General features: G+C 41.8%; 1 protein-coding gene across 2 annotated transcripts in view; it reads right to left on the reverse strand.

The window, feature by feature from the left end:
* Window positions 1-24,528, reverse strand: part of DNAJC24 (DnaJ heat shock protein family (Hsp40) member C24) — a 116,490-nt gene that overhangs the window by 22,194 nt on the left and 69,768 nt on the right. For both annotated transcript variants that reach the window (XM_030200680.1, XM_030200681.1), the window contains exon 3: window positions 9,241-9,379. In XM_030200680.1, the coding sequence (XP_030056540.1) occupies window positions 9,241-9,379 (139 nt within the window). The remainder of the gene's footprint in view (window positions 1-9,240; window positions 9,380-24,528) is intronic.

Raw genomic sequence — 24,528 nt, forward strand, 5'->3', positions numbered from 1 at the left:
GTAAAAACCCAATTTCAGCCTCTATTTAACACATGGAGATCAACACTACATTCAGATTTCAAAGAGGGCACAGTTTAGCGGGACTAAAATCTACACGTTTCTCCATTTCACATAGGGAAGATAAATGTACAGGAAAATGCTCCATGCCGAGTTTTACACCTCCTCAGTAGCACATACAGATTTTTAAAAAGTGCTCAATCTGGCCAGAGTTTTACAAGAGGGATTAAGAGAGTTACTCTCCTTAAGACCATAATGGGTTTAGTTATTGATGTTAACTGAATTAATACTTGATTAATTTCATGCACATCTTGGGCACACACTAATTTGGGCGCAGTATCGAGAATACGGACACAAACTCATAGCTTACTTCGATTTGTATCATTGCCCTGAAGGTAGTTTCATCAGTCAGCTGTGTGGTGTTTTGTGTGACAGTATGAACCTCTCTTAACCTACAGATATTTTTATAGTAAACACAAACAACTTTAAATATCCAAAATTATGCATTTTACTTAAAAGACAATCTAGAACTTTGGTGTGATAGGCCGCCTGTACAAGGAGAGAACATCAAAATTACTGTAACACCCAATAGAGATTATTCCCTAGTTCACATGACAAATTTATACTTCCATTACTCTAGACTGCCCCAATTTGACTGCCCCTATCGGACTGACTGTTCACTTGTCCTTTAGATTGTAAACTCTTTGAGCAGGGACTGTCCTTCTATGTTAAATTGTACAGCGCTGCGTAACCCTAGTAGCGCTTTAGAAATGTTAAGTAGTAGTAGTAACAATGCTAAAAACCCACCTTTTCACCACTGCTTTTGGCTCCTAGCTACTACTCAATTACCTCCCCTTGTTCCTTCTCACCCAGTACTTCCCTTGCCCTTAATTGTGTGTTTGTATTATTTTTAGATTGTAAGCTCTATTGAGCAGGGACTGTCTCTCTATGTCAGGTGTTCAGCGCTGCGTGCATCTGGTAGTGTTATACAAATGTTAATAATAATACTCTGGAAAAATGTATACACAGGAGGAAATCTCTATAAAACAGAATTCTTCTCTCTAAAAATCTCTTCTGCAATATGACAAAAAAAAAAAAAATACTATGCCTATCTCCAAATAGTTAACCATTGACCATTTCTACTACATAAAGTGGAATAGAGTCCTTGAAATTCCTACAGTACTTAAAAAAAAGATTTTATCAGCATAATTCAGTGAATCTGCTCTGCTGTGCTAATGAAAAGACAAGACACCAAATTACAAAGGTAGGGTCCATTAAGCATCCAGGAGAACAAAGAATAGCATCTTTCCAAAACTACATGCCCAGTACAGCTGTCGGACTCTACTCGTTGCCTTTAATATGGTTGAGCAATTTACTATGCAAACATTTTTGCTGGTCTGAGACCTTTTTCTGCAACCAGGATTGTATAGACTCAATGACCGCAAATACGGTTATGCTTATTGGCTACTTCTAGAAACAGTAAAATCCCCTTGCAAAGGAAATTCCGGCAGTGAGAGAAAAAGCAGGCCTTTTCTTTTTATTTGGAAGATCCTGCATATTATTCAGTGACTGGGCTGAGAGCCAGTGAAACATTTGGCTCCGTTTCAATCACTAGCTATGTTAGAATTTCGGATCCTGCAAGTAATCCTGAGAATGGAAGCACAGTGTACTCCATAGAGACACCAGAAGCCTGTGATATACTAACCAGTACTAATAATATTGAATTAAAAAATACATTTATATTCCGCTTTAAACCAAATCCTTGTCTTTCCAAATAGACAGTATTTAGCTGTTCAAAAAATGGACAGCTCCTTATCTACCCTCTTCTCACATTCTCTCTTCACCCATAAATCTCAGAAGTTCATAAAGTTTATCCAAGAAGGGTTTCTCCCTTTTTTTGTGTAATGCCAACTTTCTCAAAAGGCCTCTTAACTACCCCAGTAGTAGAAACAGAATCTATACACTTTCCCCCCCAGATTCTGCATATCGCACAGATATTTCTACACAGAAATCAAAATGTATTCCATGACAATGCGCATAACCTAATTGCTGAACAAGCCAATCAGCATTGATAATTGCCAATTAACAATTGACACAAATTGGCATTAATTAGAATTTACATACAGACTGTCTAAGCATATTCTATAACGTGCTGTGCGTAAATTCTAAGTCACATAGTTGAAATGGGGGCATGGTTATGGGTGTGGAATGGGCAGATCATGGGCATTTGTAATACCTATGCACGTGGTTATAGAATACACCTGTTCTGCGCATAATTTAGGTGTCAGCATTTACACCAGGTTTTACTTGGCGTAACTGCCCATGACTAAATTTAGTCGCACAGACCAGCCTTCGGCGCCATTCTAGGAACCGCGCAGAAATCTAGGCTTATTCTAAAAAGTACACCTAAATTAAGGCGTACTCTTTAGAATGAGCTTAAGCAAAATTCATTTCAGCACTGAATTTTTAGGTGTGATATATAAAATCTAGTCCTTTATTTTTTAAGACCTGCTTGGGAAATGGTAGCTGTTATGCACAGATATGAACACTAAATGACCACATGCAAATCTGAAGTAAACAAGCAAAACAGAAATTAAAGCAATTTACTGATCAGAAATGCTAGTATATACCTAGAAACAGGCAATAAAACACCTCTTAAAAGTGTTTATTATTATTAATATTTTAAAAAGGCCGGTCTTGCAAAAGATGCTGGATTTATAACATTCAAAAACCAACACAGATCTATTTAAAAACAGGGATTACAGTGATTTTTGTTCTGTGAGGAAAGAAGAATGCTAAGGGTGAAAGGGCAGATCACTTCTATACCTATTACAACTTTGCCTTTCTGCAGAGGGGAGATGTGACAAGCATTAAATCCAGCTTGTGCACTCATTTCATTAAAGAGAGCAGCTCCTGAAGCATGCACAGTTTATAAAGTACCAGGCGTTTTGTTCAATAATACTTGCAGAACCCTTAGGGCTCCTTCTCTACTGTGGTAAGGTTTTGAACCTATGGTGTATTAACACCAATAATAAACTCACAGTAAATGCAGACGAGCCCAACCATAACTAAAAAAGTAAATATAGCCAAGCTGTAGTAGTGCTCCCCTTCCGATCCGAATCTCCCTTTCTGATCTGAACCCCCCCCCCCCTTGCAGGTTGGAGTCCATTTCAACCCCCCCACTGGACACATCCCTCCCCTCCTTACAAAGCCCTTCACAGAGCCCCCCTCATCCCCCAGGACTTACCTGCATTGGTAATTTCACTAGTCCCAGGCTGCAGCAGTCCCCCAACACTGCCAATGGGTTCAGCACCAGCATCCAAAATGGCACTTCAGCCCCCCTAGAGGTAGATTTGTGATACTACAGCTAGGAGACATCCTTCCATGACTGTGAAACTATCACTACTGATAAAGGAACCATTTTAGGTGGCAGAATAACCAAGGTGGCAGAGGAGAATTGCTGCTGCCCAGTACTGTTGAACTACCAATACAGACCCTTGAATATATATGCTTCCTATCCCATGACTTTTTAATTTTCTCAGGAGTCTCTCATCAGGAACTTTGTCAAAAGCTTTCTGAAAATCTAGATATACTACATCAACTGGCTCACCTTTATCCACATGTTTATTCATGCCTTCAAAGAAAGGAAGCAAATTGGTGAGGCAAGACTTCCCTTTGCTGAACCCATGCTGACTTTAAACCATTAAACCATGTTTGTCTGCATGTTCCATAATTTTATTCTTTATAATACTTTCCATTATTTTGCCCGGCAGTGAAGTCAGGCTTACCAATCTGTAATTTACTGGATCACCCCTGGAACCCTTTTTAAAAATCAGTGTTACATTGGCCACCCTCCAATCTTCAGGTACTATGAACAATTTTAACAACAGGTTACAGATTAACAGCATATCAGCAATTTCACGTTTGAGTTCTTTCAGTACCCTGGGGTGTATACCATCCAGTCCAGGTGATTTATTACTCTTTAAGTTGTCAATTTGGCTCAGTATACCTTCCAGGTTCACTGAGATTTCTTTCAGTTCCTCCGCATCATCACCTTGAAAACCATCTTTGGTACAGGTAGATCTCTTACATCTTTTTCCGTAAAGATTGAAGGAAAGAAATCATTCAGTCTCTCTGCTACGGCTTTTTCCTCCCTGAGTGCCCCTTTTGCTCCTTCATGATCTAGCATCCTACGGATTCCCTCACAGGCTTTTTGCTTCTGATGTACCTGAAAAAGGTGTTACTGTGAATTCATGCCCTTCTCTCATGCACAGATTAGTGTAACATTATTTACACTGGCCTTCCTCAGTACCTTATTAAGCATCTCCAAGCTCTCCAAAATACTGCTCTCTGTTTCCTTTCCCATTCTCACAAGTATTATCATATTGTTCCACTGTTTATCCACTATCACTGGTCTCCGTTTGTTACCATTTACCTACAAGATTTTAATCTTAACTCACAAAGCATTTCATGCTGTCACCTTTCCTAACTTGGCTCTTTGAATGCTCCTTGTTGTTCTATTCACCCGCTCTGCTCTTCTAAGCTTACCTTCTTTCAGTTTTGCCTCTAGCACATGCCTGGTATGACAGGTCACGTACTCGTGTTTTCTTTTTCATTGTTGTGATAAATTGGAATGCCCTTCCAGTTGCCACCTATGCCGAGTTGTCTTTTCCTAAATTTAAGACCTTGCTTAAGGTCCATTTGTTTGCTTTGGCTTTTTAGTCCTTCGGTTTGAAGCAGCTGTTATACTGGATTGCTGGCAGGGCGTTTATTTCCCTCCTATATGCATTGGATTGCTTGCCTTTATCTCCAGAATGTTTGAATGCTTTTCTTTTGAATAATGGCATTCTTTTGCTTGTTTTTCATTTTCTTTTGTTATAAAATGCCTTGGCCAGTTTTGTAAAGCTGGTATATCAAATTCCAATAAACTATAATTCGTACTTTAAATGCAAAACACCAGCTCATAAGGTGAAATATAATAGGAATGACAGCACTATGATATGGTTTTCTGAGAAAACTTAGGTCCCTTTTACTAAGAAGCGGTAAACCCAACGCAAGCTTACCGCTCGCTAAACAGAAAGTACCGCCAGGCTACTGCAGCAGCCTGGCAGTACTTTCTACCTCTAGCACGCCATCATATCTGGTGCTACAGTTACCATGGGAGCCCTTGTAAGGCCCCCCCCCCCTCTGAAATGGCTGCATGGCAAGTGCTTTACTTGCCGCACAGCCATTTCCTGCAGGAAAGAGAGGCTTCCCTTTTACCCACTGCGGTAAAAGGGGGCCTTCGCGCTGTACTAGGCTACAGCACACATGAAAAACATGTGCCGATGCCAGCACAGGCCCCCTTTTGCCGCAGCTTGGTAAAAGGGGCACTTAGTGACTAAGTATCTATTCCAGCCAGGGGCGTATCTGCGTGGGGCCACAGGGACCTGGCCCCCCTCCCCGCCATCAACCCTCCCCCGCTGCTTACTTTTGCTGGTGGGGGCCCCAATCCCCGCCAGCCGAGGTCCGACCCGCAGTCTCCATATTTCGTCTTCCTCCGTGGCCATGCTGCAAGGAAGTAACGCTGCAGTGCTGATTCGTTGAATCCAGTTCGGAGTCTGACGTCGCAGCACGTTGTACGCAAAAGTAAGCAGCGGGGGAGGGTTGATGGCGGGGAGGGGGGTGGAGAGAGGCAAAAATGTGCCCCCCCTCTCTGGCTCCGGCCCCCCTACCGCCGGATTCCAGATACGCCCCTGATTCCAGCAATTTATAAATGTTCTCCACTGGCTAGATGCTAACTTTTATCTATTTTTAAAAATATTCTATGCTATATATCAATGTTTTAGGCACTTTTCAGGTAAAACATAAGGAGTTAGCAATAAACAAAACAATATATATAATCACTGAGCAACCAAATACTTGTTTAAAAAAAAGCACCACTGACATTGTAAAATTGGTATACTGTTAATAAAAGATAAAGATTAAAAAAAAAAAAACAACACACACACTTGACTTCCTTCAGAAGAAGAGCTCTGCTCCAGTCACAGTGCCTCTGGTAGAGCATTCCAGAGTAACAGCCCTGCAATAGAGGTGACCAACAATGAGTTTCTAATTTTTGATAAAACCTCAGTGAAGGCACTGGTAATAAACCCCTGTGAGACTGAGCATACGGTACAAATGGGTCAATGGAAAAAAAAAAACAATGCAAGAACAAAAAAAGCAAGACAACCCAATGTCATGTTAATGGCAACATTAGCATGTGACTATTAATACAAAAAATAGAAAATAGACCATGTTTCGACTAAAATAAAAGTGGCCTTAGGCAGGAAAGACCCATGAAAGGGCGTGCTAAGGCCATTTTTTTACTGCATCTTTGTAAAAGGATCCCTATGAGAGGAATCAGAAAGACCAAGCTAAATAAATATACATTTATGGGCCATGAATACCTGCCTGTAATTTTCCACCCTTTAATTCCAACTGTTTTGACTGTGCCACTGCTCACATTAATGGATTGATATTACTGCGTTGCTTATGCCACTGCTCTACAAAGTAAAAAGCACTTTTCCACCATCCTCTTTCCTAAGTACGCATCCCAGCACTTACTGGGTTCTCTCGGGGTTCTACTAATGTTCATTCTGACGGTGGTGCATGAAACACAAGCACTTGCTGTGTTCATCAAAGAGCAATCCTGTCTGAAGAACAGTTTCCTTTTTGGGGCTAGGGAGTGGGGGGTCAAGAAAAAAGTGTGCTTGTTATTAAAATTACTTCAGTCTGCAAAATGCACAGTATTGCATTTGCATGAGCAATATCTCCCCAGTATATAATTCCAGCTCTGTAATTTGCAAAAACCAGGTTTAAATATATCTGCTTGCCAAGATTTGTGCACTACTAGAAACACTGATGGTCTAAGAAGGGCTTAAGATAGCAGTTGCCCAATCTACCACACTGTTTTTATTTGTACTTTTGGAGCCCAGAAGCATTCTTGTGGAGGATCATCATAAATATGGACAGGAAGAAGAACAGAAGGAAGTGTTATCATGCAACTTCTGGTTTGGAAACTGTTAGATTTAGATACACTTCCTACAGTCATGACTGTCAGTGAGTGCAACAGAAACATTTTTATGTTGCAAAATGTCAAGATTATAGAGCATTCACAGAACTAGTCACCATAGGTTTTAATGGAAGCCTTTGTGTAAAAAGGTAGAAAATACGAGGAACTGCAATGATAGTACTATGGCCTGCAATACAATGCAAAATCTTTATTAGACTGAAATTGTTTGATTCTTTTGTGTGTGCTTTAAACAAGCCTTTTTTCACAACACAGATGCAATGATAAAAATGAATTTATTATTTAGATAAAGGGGAACTTATCAACATGGGCTACCATTTAGACAGGTTATTTTATGTTGTGCTACTTTAGTATAGGGGCTTATTGCCGTCTTAATGGTAGCATTCATTGATATCTTCCCCCTTTAGCTTACACCTTTTTCAGTAGTAGCTCAAGGCTTCAGAGGGTTACAATCTAATCTTTATTCCTCGGCAGTGGCGTACCAAGGGGGGGGGGGGGCGGTGGGGGCAGTCTGTCCCGGGTGCACGCCACTGGGGGGGTGCCGCGTGTCTGTCGGCAACGCTCGTTCCCTGCTCCCTCTGCCCCAGAACGGGTTACTTCCTGTTCCAGGGCAGAGGGAGCAGGGAATGAGTGAAGCCGACAGGCGCGCGGCACCCACCCAGCACATAAAAATACACCGGGGGGGGGGGGGGGTCGTTTCACCGGGGGGGGGGGTCCTTTCACCGGGGGGGGGGGGGGGTCGCGCTGCACCCGGGGGGGCATCGGTGATCCGCCCCGGGTGTCAGCCACCCTAGGAACGCCACTGTTCCTCGGGCAATGGGGAGTTAAGTGACTTGCTAAAGATCACAAGGAGCAGCAATGGGGTTTGAATCAAGCTTCCCTGGTTGTCAGCTCTAATCACTGAGCTACTCCTCCACTCCAGGAGACTGCCCAGATTTCAAACTTGCAAAGATACAAGAATTAGGCATTCTCCCAATTAAAGCTGAGTAGGGACATGAAGGGCAAATAATACATGAATTCTGCAATTTAATGTGCATTTGTAAGTATCTCTCAGAATACGCACTAGGATCAAGCTCTCAGTTTGGTAATCATTCAGTACAATCCAACTCCTTCTTTAGTATTTTAAATGAAACACTACGAAAATAAAGCATGTTTAGTTAAAGTAACAAATGATGGGAGAGAAAGGAGATTATCTCCCACCTGTAAACCTCCTTAACTTCCAGCACTAGCTAACGTGAGCTCTTGACAGTCTGTGACAAGCTAGCTGGTATGCCAGGGTATAATGGAAACACATTCAAGGGCAAGCTGCACAGATAGCAGACCTTTAACAGACACATGGTAATGGCTTCACATTGATGTTGGGCCAAAGTGTGTTATTGCAGTGTGTGACTGAGTGCTTTCCCCACAGGCAGTGACTATTCTAGATTCTCCCTATCAACATGTAGGGTAGAGTAACATTTATTGAAGTTTCTAATGGAAGGCTAAGGAGAGACTCCTATCCTCAGGCCACAGCAAAAAGACAGCCTATCACAACATGTAAAAGCTGCCCATGTGTGACAGGCTTGACCTACATTTCCCCTTTTTCTCACTCACAGCGGCCTATCACTGTTTTTTTTTCTGGGAAGCATAAAAGAAATCCTGACTGCAAGCGCCCAACTAAATGCATTTTGTTGGACTATTATACAAGGATGTATGTCATAGGTTGGAACTGAAGATAGACACAAACAGATATTCTAAAACTCAAAGGAAAAGGTGCTCCTCTGATTTTAAGATATATGTAAACATATGTAAATATGAGGCCAGTGAGGCTAACATTTGATACAAGGAATCCATATGTTTCAGCAAACAGCTCATGACATTCACTACCTAAAATTATATTACACTTCTTACACATGTACAGCTTTGTCTGCCATACCTTGATTTGTTTTTTTTAATTTTGATCTGATCATAAATCAGTAAAGAAAATATGAAAATATAACCAACAAAAAAACAAATGAAACATACAAATCCTAAAAAACATTTTGGCCATTACTTCAAGCACTGATGTGTGTAGTAGCTTACTTTAAAACCAAACTAAAACATTTAATTAGTGATTGCAGAAAAAATTGCTTTGACAATATTGTTCAGCTGCTGCTCCATAAGCTGTGCTTTAAAATTCTGCTGCCGCTACACAGCTCCTCAGCAGGACCTACCACGCTGCTGCAGGTCATACTCTCGTCTTCTCTCCTCGTTCCCTAGAATTTTCCACGCCTGATCAATTTCCATGAACCTCTGCACGCGCTTTTCCACTTCTCCTGCTGGCACATCTGTGTTCTGTTTGTCTGGATGATACTGCCAATCAAACAAAGAAAAAAAATCAATAGCAAATCTGAGACTTCTTTAAAGGAAGGTGGGGTGAAGCAGGGTGCCGAGGAGGAGGAGGCGACAGTGTTGGGCAGAAGAGATTACTGCCAGGTTAATTAGACCACTGGAGAAGCAGCAAATTCACCGGTGGCCTGAAAGCCACAATGTGCTCTGACAGCGTTTTCTGCATAATTTGCTGATGGAATCATTAGTCTTATGGACAATTTGACTAGCAAGGATGAGGAACACAAACAACAGTAGAATACACAGAAAACTCTTAAGGTAAATAGGGAGCAAAGCTTTTGATGAAATTATTCTTTAATGCTACAGGGACAACCCATAGAGGACTCAAAGACAAATCAGCAGGACACTTCTACTGCATCATAAAACTGATCTTAAATAAAATGTCAGCGTCTAAAATTAAATAAAATTAACAGTTACAAGTTATTCTCTCTGTTGTCAATATCTGATGTAAAGTGAAGAAAATAACACATTTCCCACTTTATTAAGATATTCTGAATACATTTCTTTTTAAAATCCTATCCTATGGTACTCAAGTTTTCATAGCTATTATACAGGTTTTTACACAAATAAACAGCCAGTAATCATACTTACAAGCCCTGTTGAACAAATGTATCGCTCTCTAAAAGGGATAATTGCGTGAGTACTTTTACCCCTGTCAATAAGGCATGCAGATAAATCAGAAAGGGAATGTGCATGCAGGTCACAAATAATACAAAAACCTGATTAAAGAGCTGGCCAGTGAAGTCAAAGTTCTCCACTGCTCAGAGCTCTAGTCTAGCTTCCAATCTCATTTAGAGGGTTATTAAATCTGCAATTTTACCACACAAACCACTAACTTGCAGCACCTTTAGTACTGCAAATGACTTAGGGGCCCTTTTACGAAGGGGCAGTAAGCCCAATGCGGGCTTACTGCTCGCTAAAAGGGAAGTACCGCTGGGCTACTGCAGAAGCCCCGGCGGTAGTTCCCTCCCCCAGAGCGCACCATTTCCAGCGCTGCAAAAATATTTCAATTTTTGTAGTGCCAGTGTGTACCCAGTGGTAATTGGGCAGTGCTGCTCAATGGGTGGTGGTAAGTGCTCCCATCCCGAAATGGCCACACAACAAGTGTTTCACTTGCCGTACGACCATTTCTTGAAAAAACCCCAAAAACCTGCCTTTTACCCACTGTGGTATAAGGGGGCCATGGCGCACGTCAAAAACGTGCACTGACACCAGCGCAGGCCCCCTTTTGCCATAGTTTTGTAAAAGGACCCCTTAGTGACTCACAAAATAAATTCATTTTGTGTCACTGCAGCCAGGAAGACTGCACATTGCCAACCACAGCAACAAGCTTAGAGCATGTCCTGTCTCCAAATATCAGCCTTGAAAGAAGAGATCAATAAACTCAAGAAGGAATTAACTACAATTAAAGAAGTGTCCAGGATTACTCATTTCCCAGCTAATTTACCACCACCACTGCCTCAGAGAATGAAACATCAGAGGAATAGATGGGTCACTGTAGGCTCTGGTAGACTAAGATCTGTGACACAGAAACACTCGCCCTTCCAAGCTTTGCCCCTGTCAAATTCTTTTGCAGCGTTGAATCATTATGATGGCGAAAAAAGAAGTACTGTGGTAGAACCAGAGGCAATGAAAGTAGCACAACCCCAGAAACATCCCCAACTAATGACAGAACTGTGAAAAGCAGAAAATTATTACTGCTCGGAGACTCCATTATCAGAGGCATTAACTTAGGAACACAGTTCAGGGGTTCCAACGTAGTGAAATGTCTTCTAGGATCTTCAGCTACAAGATGTATAGACCAAATACTGAAAGTGATCCGAGAAGAGAGCAAGGCTTCAAACGCTGATGTTGTAATTCACCAGGGGACAAATGACCTGGCCAACAATAGCAAGTTTACAGCACAGAGAGCATTCCCGAAACTTGGGGAGGGACTGAAATCTTTGGTTCAGACTGTGGCTTTTTCTGAAGTAATTCCTACGTTGGGGAGGGGAGAGGAGAGGAGAGGAGAGGAAAGACTACGCAAAACAGAGGAATAAGTGGCTTGAGTCTTGGTGTAAAGAAGAAGGTTTTAGATACATAGGAGAATGGGGTAATACATGGAAAAATAACAGGCTGTACTGTAATGATGGGCTACATCTTTCTGTGATGGGAAAAAGGATCCTTGGGGAGAAATTCAGACAGTATGTTTCTAGACATTTAAACTAGAGGGTGGGGGTGACAAAAGGAAACAAGGGATTTCGGAAAGTCACCCCAAGAATAAACATGATGGCAGAGGGAAAGGTCATGTAAATATAAAAAACCACCCAAACTCACTAAGCACATGGAAAGCTATGTGCACAAATGCTCGTAGTCTAAGTAAAAAGGTTCAAGACTTGCAAGCCCTGATGTTTGAAGAAAACTTGGATATTGTTGCTATTACGGAGACGTGGTTCAACAATTCTCATGAATGGGATGTGACCGTACCGGGCTATAATCTTTTTAGGAAGGATAGATAGGGCCGAAGAAGTGGAGGAGTGGCTCTGTATATGAGAGAGAATATCAGAGCGGCTGAAATGCAGGGAACCTGGGAAAAAGAAGAAGCTTTATGGATCATCCTGGAAAGAGAAGACGGAACCTGTATCCACACGGGGGTTATCTACAGACCTCCTGCACAAACGGAGAAGTTAGACAAGGATCTGATAGAAGATATTCAAAAGATTGGTGTGAAAGGGGAGGTGCTACTGTTGGGAGATTTCAATTTGTCTGACGTGGATTGGAACATCCAGTCTGTGGAATCGGAAAGAAATAGGGAGCTTGTGGATGCCTGTCAAAGTGCCTTGCTCAGACAAATGGTGACGGAACCCACGAGGGAAGGGTCGATGCTAGATCTAGTGCTCATGAATGGAGGTAGTGTTTCCGATATCCGGGTGGGTGCCTACCTATGTAATAGTGATCATCACACCGTATGGTTTGATATAAGGGCAAAGGCGGAGTGCGGACGAACAAAACTCAAAGTACTGGATTTCAGACTTACTGATTTTGATAAAATTGAGGAATACCTGAAGAAGGAGCTGTTGGCGTGGGAAGGCATAGGAGAAGTGGAAAAACAGTGGTCCAAGCTAAAGGCTGCTATAAATATGGCGACTGATTTTTTTGTGAGGAAAGTAAACAAAAACAAGAGAAGCAGGAAGTCTACTTGGTTCTGCAAACAAGTAGCTGAAAAAATAAGAGAAAAAGAGGCTTTGTTCAAGAAATACAAAAAAATGCAATAAGAGAATCACGGAAAAGATTATCGGATTAAACTCAAAGAAGCGAAGAGGGAAATACGGCTATCGAAAGCGTGAGCGGAAGAAAAAATGGCTAAAGATGTAAAGAGAGGTGACAAGACTTTTTTCAGATACATTGGAGAGAGGAGAAGAGATAGGAATGGAATTGTGAGACTGAAAATAATGAGAATGGCTATGTGGAGAGTGATGAAGATAAGTACAAAAGTATTGCCATACTGGGAAAGACCAAAGGTCCATCAAGCCCAGTATCCTGTTTCCAACAGTGGCCAATCCAGGTCACAAATACCTGGCAAGATCCCAAAAAAGTACAAAACATTTTATACTGCTTATCCCAGAAACAGTGGATTTTCCCCAAGTCCATTTAATAATGGTCTATGGACTTTTCCTTTAGGAAGCCGTCCAAACCTTTTTAAAACTCCGCTAAGCTAACATAGTAAAGCATAGTAACATAGTAGATGACAGCAGAAAAAGACCTTCATGGTCCATCCAGTCTGCCCAACAAGATAAACTTGTATGTGCTACTTTTTGTGTATACCTTACCTTGATTTGTATCTGCCATTTTCAGGGCACAGACTGTAGAAGTCTTGCCCAGCACTAGCCCCGCCTCCCAACCACCATCCCCGCCTCCCCCCACCAGCTCTGCCACCCAATCTCGGCTAAGCTTCTGAGGATTCATTTCTTCCGAACACGATTCCTTTATGTTTATCCCACTACCCGCCTTTACCACATTCTCTGGCAACGAATTCCAGAGATAAAGCGAGCGTGCTAAACAATTATTTTTCTTTAGTGTTCACGGAGAAAAATCCTGGAGAAGGACTGCGGTTGGCTGCCGAGGGAGTGTCTGGGAATGGAGTGGATACTGCGCTGTTTGCGGAAGAAAGAGTTTATAAACAGCTGGAGAATCTGAAGGTGGACAAAGCTATGGGGCCGGATGGGATACATCCCAGGATTCTGAAGGAACTCAGAGAGGTCCTGGCGGGACCTCTTAAATATTTATTTAATAGAACTTTAGAGACGGGAGAGGTTCCGCGAGATTGGAGACGAGCGGATGTGGTCCCTCTTCACAAAAGTGGAGACAGGGAAGAAGTGGGAAACTACAGACCGGAAAGTCTCACGTCGGTGGTAGGAAAAATAATGGAGTCGCTGCTGTAAGAAAGGATAGCTAACTTTCTAGAAGCCGATGGGTTGCAGGACCCGAGGCAACATGGCTTTATCAAAGGAAAATCCTGCCAAACAAATCTTATTGACTTTTTTGACTGGGTGACCAAAGAACTAGATGAGGGACGTGTGCTAGATGTAATCTACTTGGACTTCAGCAAAGCCTTTGATACGGTCCCCCACAGAAGACTCGTGAATAAGCTGAAAGGGTTGAACTTAGGACCGAAAGTGGTGAACTGGATCGAAACTGGTTGACCGAAAGGTGGTAGAGGGTGGTGGTAAATGGAATCCGCTGGGAGGAAAGGAAGGTGAGCAGTGGAGTTCTTCAGGGGTTGGTACTGGGGCCTATTCTGTTTAATATATTTCTGGGAGATATTGCGGAAGGGTTGGAAGGAAAGGTGTGCCTTTTTGCAGATGACAAGAAAATAGCCAATAGAGTGGATACCCTGGAGGGAGTACAAACGATGAGATGGGATCTCCGAACGTTAGAAGAATGGTTGAGGATCTGGCAGTTAAAATTGAATAAGTTCACTAAATGTTCTGGGTTTTAGTAGAATTTCGTTTTCCCAATCAGTAGACTATAAACTATTTGTCAGAAACTAAGTTAATGCAAATCAAAAACTGAAAAATAAAAAACAAGAAACAAAATCCACAAGATTAAATATCTATAACAATGAATTGTGCTCAGGTTTTTTGGTGTATTACAAGAGACCCGAAGACTCGAGACATGTGACATCACCATACCACCATCATTGTACACCCTGTCTCCACTCCCTATTAATTTGAATACAAAAATTACATCAATCTTAGCAAACAATAAAAAATGAAAGACTGCTTAGCTTGAGTGAAGGGAATGGGATCACGATGTACTCATGGATGTTTCAACTCAGGAAGTGGTGCGAGTCCCAGTGCAGGTCAGTGTAATACTTTTAAATCTCAAAAACACCCCTTCTATCCATGATTCATAAAACTGCGCTTTCAACGCTTAGTCTCCATTGTTCAGTGTTCATAGCTCCCAACACTGAACACACCTTAGTAAAAGACCCCACAGTGCATCTAATACAACAGTATGCCTAAATACAGTAGGCTAAGTGCAGGCCTGGATGAGTCCAAAATTGGTGTGAAAATAGGTGGCAGAAACATCAACAACCTCCAATATGCTGATGATATCACTCTGCTGGCTGAAAATAAGAAGGATGTTGAAAATCTGATCAGGAAAGTCAAAGAAGAAAGTGAGAAGGTTGGACTGCACCTGAACATCATAAAGGCAAAGATCATGACATCAGCAAAAAATGTGAATGCTGAAATCAAGATCAACAATGAAGAAATTGAAGTTGTCAAAGATTTCATCTTTCTTGGCTCCAAAATTAATCACGATGGTGACTGCACCCTGATATCAAGAGACGACCGACAATTGGAAGAAGTGCGATGGTCAGCCTGAACAACATCTGAAAGAGCAAGGACATCAGTCTGGCAACCAAACATAGATTGGTCAGTGCAATCAACTTCCCAATAGCAACATATGGCTGTGAATCTTGGATGCTGAGAAAGACAGACAGGCGAAAAATTGATGCATTTGAATTACGGTGCTGGAGACGACTGTTATGAATCCCATGAACAGTCAAAATAACAAACCAAGCAGTTTTAGAACTTATCAAAACAAAACTCGCTGAAGGCCAAGGTAGCAAAACAAAAGCTCTCCTATTTTGGTCACATCATGCAAAACAAGTCCCTTGAAAAAGACATCATGCTTGGAATGGTTAGTGGCAAAAGAAAAAGAGCCCGCCCAAGAATTCGCTGGATAGATACCATTAAGGAAGATACTGGAATGAACATAGCAGAACTGAAAGAAGCTGTGAGAGATCGGAAGACATGGCAAACACTGATCCACAGACTGACTGAGAGCCTCGACTGATTGGATAAGGAAGGAAGTTAAATAAATGTGTCTTCAATAATTTTCTAAATCGTAACACTGACTCGGCGTTTCGTAGTTCAAAAGGCAATGCATTCCAAAGTCACGTACCCTCAACTCAGATCAGAGAGGCCCAATAAACATCAAGCCTAACTTGTTTAAACGTAGGTACTTCCAACAAAAACTTATCAACTGACCTCAAACTACAACTTGGGCAGTACATTTTCACAGCAGTAGCAATTGCAAGAGGTGTATCATTATCCAATACTTTATAAACTGTAGTGAGCACCTTAAAATGCACATAAAAATTAACTGGAAGCCAATATAACTCCTTTAAAATTGGAGTAATATGACAGGAACATAATGAACCAGTCATCCTTGCTGCCAAATACTGAGCTACTGTAAGGCCTGCAAAATATATTTCAGAAGTGAATTGCAGTAGTCAAAGACAGATAAAACTAATCCTTGCAGAACTGTGTGGAAATTGTCATTAGCTAGAAGGCTATTCAACCATTAAACAAGTTTCAATTTAAAGAAAACCTTCTGCTCACCCAGTAACCCAGCAGGGAGAGCCCTGGTAGATGCTGGAGTCAGAGGTTTGTTTGAGAAGGGAATTTTGGTACTTTTCTGTCTGAGACGGGGGCTTCAGGTAAAAGTGATTATGCCATCAGGCACCAGCCCCTTGAAGAGGATAATTTTACAAACCTCTATTATGCATAAATGGGTTCTTATACAATTAGATTATTCCTAAAAGCACACACTTTGCAGGCTGGCAGACATGCTCAGGGAAGGAGTTTGGGCAGAGTCATGATTTATGAACATATTTTCTGTGTTAACATGTAGGCTTGCTCCTGAGTAGGCATGAACGTCAGTGCACACAAACTGGGTGCTTTTTCAGCAGAATTTGTGCTAGTATTTTAGAAAGACACATAGAGGGGCATTTTCGAAAGAAACGTCTAAGTTGGAATTTGGACGTCTTTGTAAAACGTCCAAATTCGGCGGCAGGGAAAAGGTAATTTAAAAAAAAAAAAAAAGACAGATGTCTATCTTTGTGTTCGAAAATACTATGGACGTCCTTGGATTTGGACGCCTTTCATTTTCGGCCATTTTCGAACGCAAAGACGTCCAAAGTCAAGCCATTTGGACGTGAGAGAAGCCAGCATTTTTAGTAGACTGGTCCCCCCTGACATGCCAGGAAAGCAATCAGGCACCCTAGGGGGCATTGCAGTGGACTTCATAAAATGTTCCCAGGTACACAGCTCCCTTACCTTGTGTGTTGAGCCCCCTCAAATCCCACTATCCCCAACTGTACACCACTACCATAGCCCTTATGGGTGAAGGGAGGCACCTATATGTGGGTACAGTGGGTTTCTGGTGGGGGCTCACTATTTCCTCCACAAATGTAACAGGTAGGGGGGGTATGGGCCTGGGTCCGCCTGTCTGAAGTGCACTGTACTTACTACTAAACAACTCCAGGGACCTGCATGCGCTGTCATGGACCTGAGCATGACATCTGAGGTTGGCAAGTAATATTTTTAATCATGTTTTTTGAGGGTGCGGGGTGGGTGTTAGTGACCACTCGGGGAGTAACAGGAGGTCATCCCTGATTCCCTCCAATGGTCATCTGGTCATTTTGGGCACCTTTTTGTGCCTTATTCGTAATAAAAACAGGTCTGGGTGAAAACATCCAAGTTTTAGTCCTGGACGTCTTTGCTTTGTTCCATTATGGCTCAAAGACGTCCAAGTCTTAGGAACGCCCAAGTCCTGCCTTGAACACGCCTCCGATACGCCCCCTTGAGATTTGGACGTCCTTGTGGCGGACTTCCAAGAAAGACGTCCAAAATTGGGTTTCGATTATACTGATTTGGACGTCTCTGTGAGATGAACGTCCAAGTGCCGATTTATGTCGCTTTTTGGACGTCCATCTCTTTTGAAAATGAGCCTGATAGGCACTCAAGTCTTTATAAAATAAGCAAGCAACAGGTGTGCTCCTGCTCTATTAATCTCGGTGCCCTGTTTAAAAAAATGACTCCCTAAGAAAGTGGTCTTTGCTAATTTTTAAGCCGGAGCCACTTTAAATCAAAATGAACTGAAGGAGAGCTGCCAAATATCTTCAATACAAGGCTACAACACTGCTGACCAGTATGTGTCAATGACATACACCCCAACGGCCTGCCTTCAAATTATTTTTATTGGGCGTATTTCTCAAGGAGGTGGATATTTCCAAACGCCCCATCACCTATTGTTTTTCAATCATGTGGCTCTTCCCTCATCTACTCCCCTATTTCTGTTATGAACTTGGGTAGAGAGGCAGCATAGGAAAAAAAAAAAAGGTCAGAATGATGATGTGGGCCACCTCAGAGGTATCCGAAGGCCACCACTGGCCCCCGGGCCTTGCATTGAAGAACACTACTCTAAAAGGCTTCTCATTAATGTCTCACTACTCCATGACAGGAAAGATAACACCAGTTCAAAGCATGAAGAATTCGGATGGTGAGTTTAAACACCAGCTGCATTATTCATTCTGCATAATACTGAGCTGCTTTTCATGCATCATTATGCTTGGCATCTCATCTCTTACCCTGTGCTGCACCAAAAATTCTGCATTAAGGCAAAACCACAGTTTTGCCATTTAAGGTGCATTAGTAACTGCTCCTTATGACATTAGTTTCATATCTGCTTCCGCATACACTTCAAGCTCTCCTTACTCACCTACAGGCATTCATTCTGTACTTCCTCATTATCTCTCGTCTTCTCTCCTTCCTCATATATGCTGCCTCTCCTCCATCACCAACTTCTGTTTCCATATTTTCCACTTTGGTGTGCCATATGCCTGCAATAGACTTTTTCAGCTGATGCATCATGCTCCCTTCTCTGCCCTTAATCAAATTTAATCTAGAAATCATACTCTTAACCCCCAATTCTCCAGATCAGCCTTATTTGCTTTAACCATTTTCTTAAGAAATTAAATTCCCAAAGTCTCTATTTTGTTTTGTGTTGGCCTTAGCTTGTTCAGAAATTCGATGTCTCTTATGTGTGTTTGTGCGGTGCTGTGTATTTCTACTAGTGCTACAGATATGATAAGCAATGGCTTTACTGTAAGCAGCAGGACTTAATCTGTATCCAAAAATGAAGTAGAATTGTAGAGACAGGGGATGGGACGAGTGGATGAGCAACAAAGGAAGAGAGACTGAATTAGGAAGTACAGTGACCGAACTCTGCTCTACTCCAGTTTCCTCCTCCCTCCAGGCTGCCTAGAAGAGAGGAGGCAGATCAGAGTACCCCATCTGCTGAGTTCAAAAGAAGTAACAGAACTGCGTTCCAGGTCACTCCCCCTAGACATTAAACCCTGGCTAAAAGTAACATTATCAGTGCCAACTAATATTTCACATTATTTTCCTAGCAATACCATAACAAGTCCTGACTACAGCCAACCATTTAGTAATCAGATTAGAAAAGTGCTGTAATCATGATGGAAACTCTCGTGACAGACTGGCACTGCTATAATAATCCCTTCTTCTGAGATGGAGTGTTGCCTTGTGATCGCTGAAAGCTATAAAGTAATATAGACTCTTAGCTCCTCACATTGCGAACATGCTGCTATTTTATTATTTCCTAATACATACCACTGTCAGATGAAATGATATTATAGTGGGTTTACCACACATTTTATTGCTATATCATAATTTAAAGCTTCTAGTTAATGCAATTTGAGTTCAGTGTTTAGTTTTTCTCTTCAGTACTTAAAATGTCAATTTTGTGATTTCTGCAATTCCTTGTCTATGTATACTTCATTAATTTTAGAGTGTATTAAAAGCATAAAATAATGGAGTGGCCATCCTTTATATTCTCCAGTGTCCAAATGGAAGAAGTCAATGCAATGACAGCTAATAGTCATTTGAGATTCTTTAAAAATGCTGATGTATGTGTAAGTGCCCATGGTTCACCAACCACTTAAAATTGCCCTTTAAATATGGTATAATTTCAGAACTCTGAATTAGTTTTTAAATTGTTTCACATCATGGCCATCATGGTTGTGAAAATTCTCAACACTGGTCACTTTTTGTAATAAACCTCTTTAATACAAACTTCATTCATTTGTACAGTGGGGGAAATAAGTATTTGATCCCTTGCTGATTTTGTAAGTTTGCCCACTGACAAAGACATGAGCAGCCCATAATTGAAGGGTAGGTTATTGGTAACAGTGAGAGATAGCACATCACAAATTAAATCCGGAAAATCACATTGTGGAAAGTATATGAATTTATTTGCATTCTGCAGAGCGAAATAAGTATTTGATCCCCCACCAACCAGTAAGAGATCTGGCCCCTACAGACCAGGTAGATGCTCCAAATCAACTCGTTACCTGCATGACAGACAGCTGTCGGCAATGGTCACCTGTATGAAAGACACCTGTCCACAGACTCAGTGAATCAGTCAGACTCTAACCTCTACAAAATGGCCAAGAGCAAGGAGCTGTCTAAGGATGTCAGGGACAAGATCATACACCTGCACAAGGCTGGAATGGGCTACAAAACCATCAGTAAGACGCTGGGCGAGAAGGAGACAACTGTTGGTGCCATAGTAAGAAAATGGAAGAAGTACAAAATGACTGTCAATCGACAAAGATCTGGGGCTCCACGCAAAATCTCACCTCGTGGGGTATCCTTGATCATGAGGAAGGTTAGAAATCAGCCTACAACTACAAGGGGGGAACTTGTCAATGATCTCAAGGCAGCTGGGACCACTGTCACCACGAAAACCATTGGTAACACATTACGACATAACGGATTGCAATCCTGCAGTGCCCGCAAGGTCCCCCTGCTCCGGAAGGCACATGTGACGGCCCGTCTGAAGTTTGCCAGTGAACACCTGGATGATGCCGAGAGTGATTGGGAGAAGGTGCTGTGGTCAGATGAGACAAAAATTGAGCTCTTTGGCATGAACTCAACTCGCCGTGTTTGGAGGAAGAGAAATGCTGCCTATGACCCAAAGAACACCGTCCCCACTGTCAAGCATGGAGGTGGAAATGTTATGTTTTGGGGGTGTTTCTCTGCTAAGGGCACAGGACTACTTCACCGCATCAATGGGAGAATGGATGGGGCCATATACCGTACAATTCTGAGTGACAACCTCCTTCCCTCCGCCAGGGCCTTAAAAATGGGTCGTGGCTGGGTCTTCCAGCACGACAATGACCCAAAACATACAGCCAAGGCAACAAAGGAGTGGCTCAGGAAGAAGCACATTAGGGTCATGGAGTGGCCTAGCCAGTCACCAGACCTTAATCCCATTGAAAACTTATGGAGGGAGCTGAAGCTGCGAGTTGCCAAGCGACAGCCCAGAACTCTTAATGATTTAGAGATGATCTGCAAAGAGGAGTGGACCAAAATTCCTCCTGACATGTGTGCAAACCTCATCATCAACTACAGAAGACGTCTGACCGCTGTGCTTGCCAACAAGGGTTTTGCCACCAAGTATTAGGTCTTGTTTGCCAGAGGGATTAAATACTTATTTCCCTCTGCAGAATGCAAATAAATTCATATACTTTCCACAATGTGATTTTCCGGATTTAATTTGTGATGTGCTATCTCTCACTGTTACCAATAACCTACCCTTCAATTATGGGCTGCTCATGTCTTTGTCAGTGGGCAAACTTACAAAATCAGCAAGGGATCAAATATTTATTTCCCCCACTGTATAATATGTGTTATGAATTGTCTGATTTGGACTTTGAATTTAAATTACTCTCCTTTCCAAACCCAAACTGAAGGTGTATTAGACATTCAGATACAGATGGCAGGTCCCTTCCCAGAGGGCTTACACTAAAAGGCACTGATGAATGAAGTCACAAGGCATCAGAAGGATTTGAACCCTCACTTCCTGGGGTCTGAACCTGCTGGCCCAACCATTGGGCCACTCCACTTGTAGAAACTGAGTTTCTCCCTAGTCTGGTGCTTCCGATAGACATTTGGATCAGCATTTTAATATTTTTAAAAACACATTTATGGCCTGCTCTAGTATGCATTTACACTGCAAAAACTTAAAATTTGAAGGTAATCATTCATAAATCCACCATAGCCGTTTGGCTCACTGTTACTACTTCACAACTGTTATTTGGAAGAGTTCAATGATGGCAATACCAATGAGGATGATTTGTATCACTATGGCCTCTTCCAAGCCAATGCCGTTACTGAGAAACTTGTCTACAGCCAACAGTAGTTGAAGCTTTAGTGCCTAATGTTTGTGCATGATCTGTCTAAGATATTCCAAAGGAAGAAGGATCTGTCCAGTAAAGTGAGGAAAGAGAATGCCTGATTAACCAAAAGTCAGCAAAGGTGTCAGTAATAAGGCAAAACTTGTGCTTTCATGACTGATCCCACTGCCTCCAACATCAGATCATGTCATCTTTATTATTATTCTACAGTATATTATTTGCTTGATACATAAAGCAACAGCTTGAGATTCATTGTCTTAATTACTACCAACCAGAACAAGTGTTCAGTATGGTTGGGAAATGTTATGTATTAAGAACATAAGAATTGCCATACTAGGGAGAGACCAAAGGTCCATCAAGCCCAGTATCTTGTTTCCAACAGTGGCCAATCCAGGTCACAAGTACCTGGCAAGATCCTAGAACAGCAAAACAGATTTTATGCTGCTTATCCTCGAATATGCAGTGGATTTTCCCAAGTGCATCCTAATAATGACTTATGGACTTGTCTTTTGGAAAATATCCAAACCTTTTTTAAACCCTGCTAAGCTAACTGCTTTACCATATTCTCTGTCTAGAAAGTTTCAATAAACTGCCTCAGGTTTTAAGACCCTTCGCTGCACCCAGTTTGGCTTCTTCCCACGGGCACCACTGGTTAAGAAACCCTGTCCTGGAGCATACAAAGTACTGGAACTGCTCTCCTTACATGTTCACCAGCTGAGACATTTTCTAGGGCCTGATTTTGATATTAATCCTTGATTTAGCAGCATATTAAAGATATGAGATTTCTTATTACTTTTCTGTACTATTAAGCAGGATAAGGATGACTGACTCAGAGAGCAGACAAACACTATTTTCCAGGAATTATGATGCTAACAAGACCAGGACATTTGAAAAACATTTCAAGTTGTGATACAGCCAGATATATTCTATACATTCAACAAGGCAGGAGGATAAACTGCCGGCCTGGTTAAAAGGAGAGACAAAAGAGGCAATTGTAACAAAAAGAACATCTTTTAGAAAAATGGGAAGTTGATTCAAATGCAGAAAACAGGAAAAAGCATATGCATGGACAAGTTAGATGCTAGGCACTGATCAGGCAGGGGAAAAGAATTTGAAAAGAATAGAGGCAAAAACTCATAATAAAAATTATTTCAGCTACAGTTGAAGCAAGAAATCTATGAGGGACTCTACTGGTCTATTAAATAACTAAGATGTAAAAGGAGCACTCAAGGGAGAACAAAACCATAGCAGACAGACTAAATGAATTCTTTGCCATTAACTTTACGGAGGAAGATGTAAGTGTGATACTCATGCCAGAAAAGGTATTTAATGGTGACAAGCTGAGGAACTGAATAAAATCTCAATGAACCTGGGAGATTTAATAGGGCAATGTGACAAACTAAAAAGTAACAAAGCACCTAGGCTAGAAGGTATACATACCAGAGTACTGAAAGAACTCAAAAATAATACTGCAGATCTATTATTAATATTTGTGCTTTATCATTAAAACCCTCAATGGTATCTAAAGATTAGAGGGTGACCAACAAAATACCAATCTTTGTTTTTTAATGGGGTGATCCAGGTACAAGGGAGTGTATAAGAAAATCCCAGCCCTCCTTAAACACGTTTCTCTACCGGACCATCCTAAGGAATCAGAGAAAGAGGGCCTAAACAGGAGAGTAGGGTTCCAACTAGGAAGCCTGGGGTTAGAGGAAGTAAAAGAGGCCCAGAAGGAAGAAGGAGGAGCCTCCAGGATGAACCCTGGGACTGCTAAGGAGAAGTTGGAAGCCTTATATAGCCTATAATGTAGGACAGGCTTTTTTCTATGGTGCCAGAGACTGCTTAGAGAACCTTAATGAGACTGACTTGATGGCTCAATAGGGAACTAGGCCTCTTTTGTATTTGCACTGAATAGTCTTTGGGGGCACTTCTGTAACTTGGTGCCAAGATATAGGTACCACAATGGGGTACATTTAGCACCAATTCTATAATGCATTCAAGGACAGCCTAAACCACAACGAATCAGGTTTTCAGGATATCTACAACGAATATTCATGAGATAGATTTGCATGCAGTGGAGGTAGTGCATGCAAATCTCTCTCATGAATATTCATTCTGGGTATCCTGAAAACCTGACTGGCTGGGGTGCCTCCAGGACCAGGTTTGGGAACCATTGGCCTAAGCTGTTATTGAATACTAGTGCACCAAAATTTAGGCATGCACATTTATGGCAGGTATAAGATGGTGCACCTAAGTGGGCTATGCAACGTGTGCAACTGACAGTATTCTATAAGTTACACACATCACAGCCTATCCATGCTCCACCCATTTGTATCCCCCACTTGCCGTTACATGCGTTATAGAATAGCGCCCGGTACTTACATTAGGCACCAAGTTAAAAAATTGCCCAGTTTATGGGGAACCCAAACTGACAGCCTGAGAAGACTTGGAAGAGGAATTGGACTATTTATATGAAATTACAAGGAAAAAAGAAATCCCTTCAATGTCAAGTGAGCAAGACTCAGAATCAGATTCAAGGTCAGCACAGACAACAGAATAC

Source organism: Microcaecilia unicolor, chromosome 4, assembly GCF_901765095.1.
Source record: "Microcaecilia unicolor chromosome 4, aMicUni1.1, whole genome shotgun sequence".
Taxonomy (NCBI): Eukaryota; Metazoa; Chordata; class Amphibia; order Gymnophiona; family Siphonopidae; genus Microcaecilia; species Microcaecilia unicolor.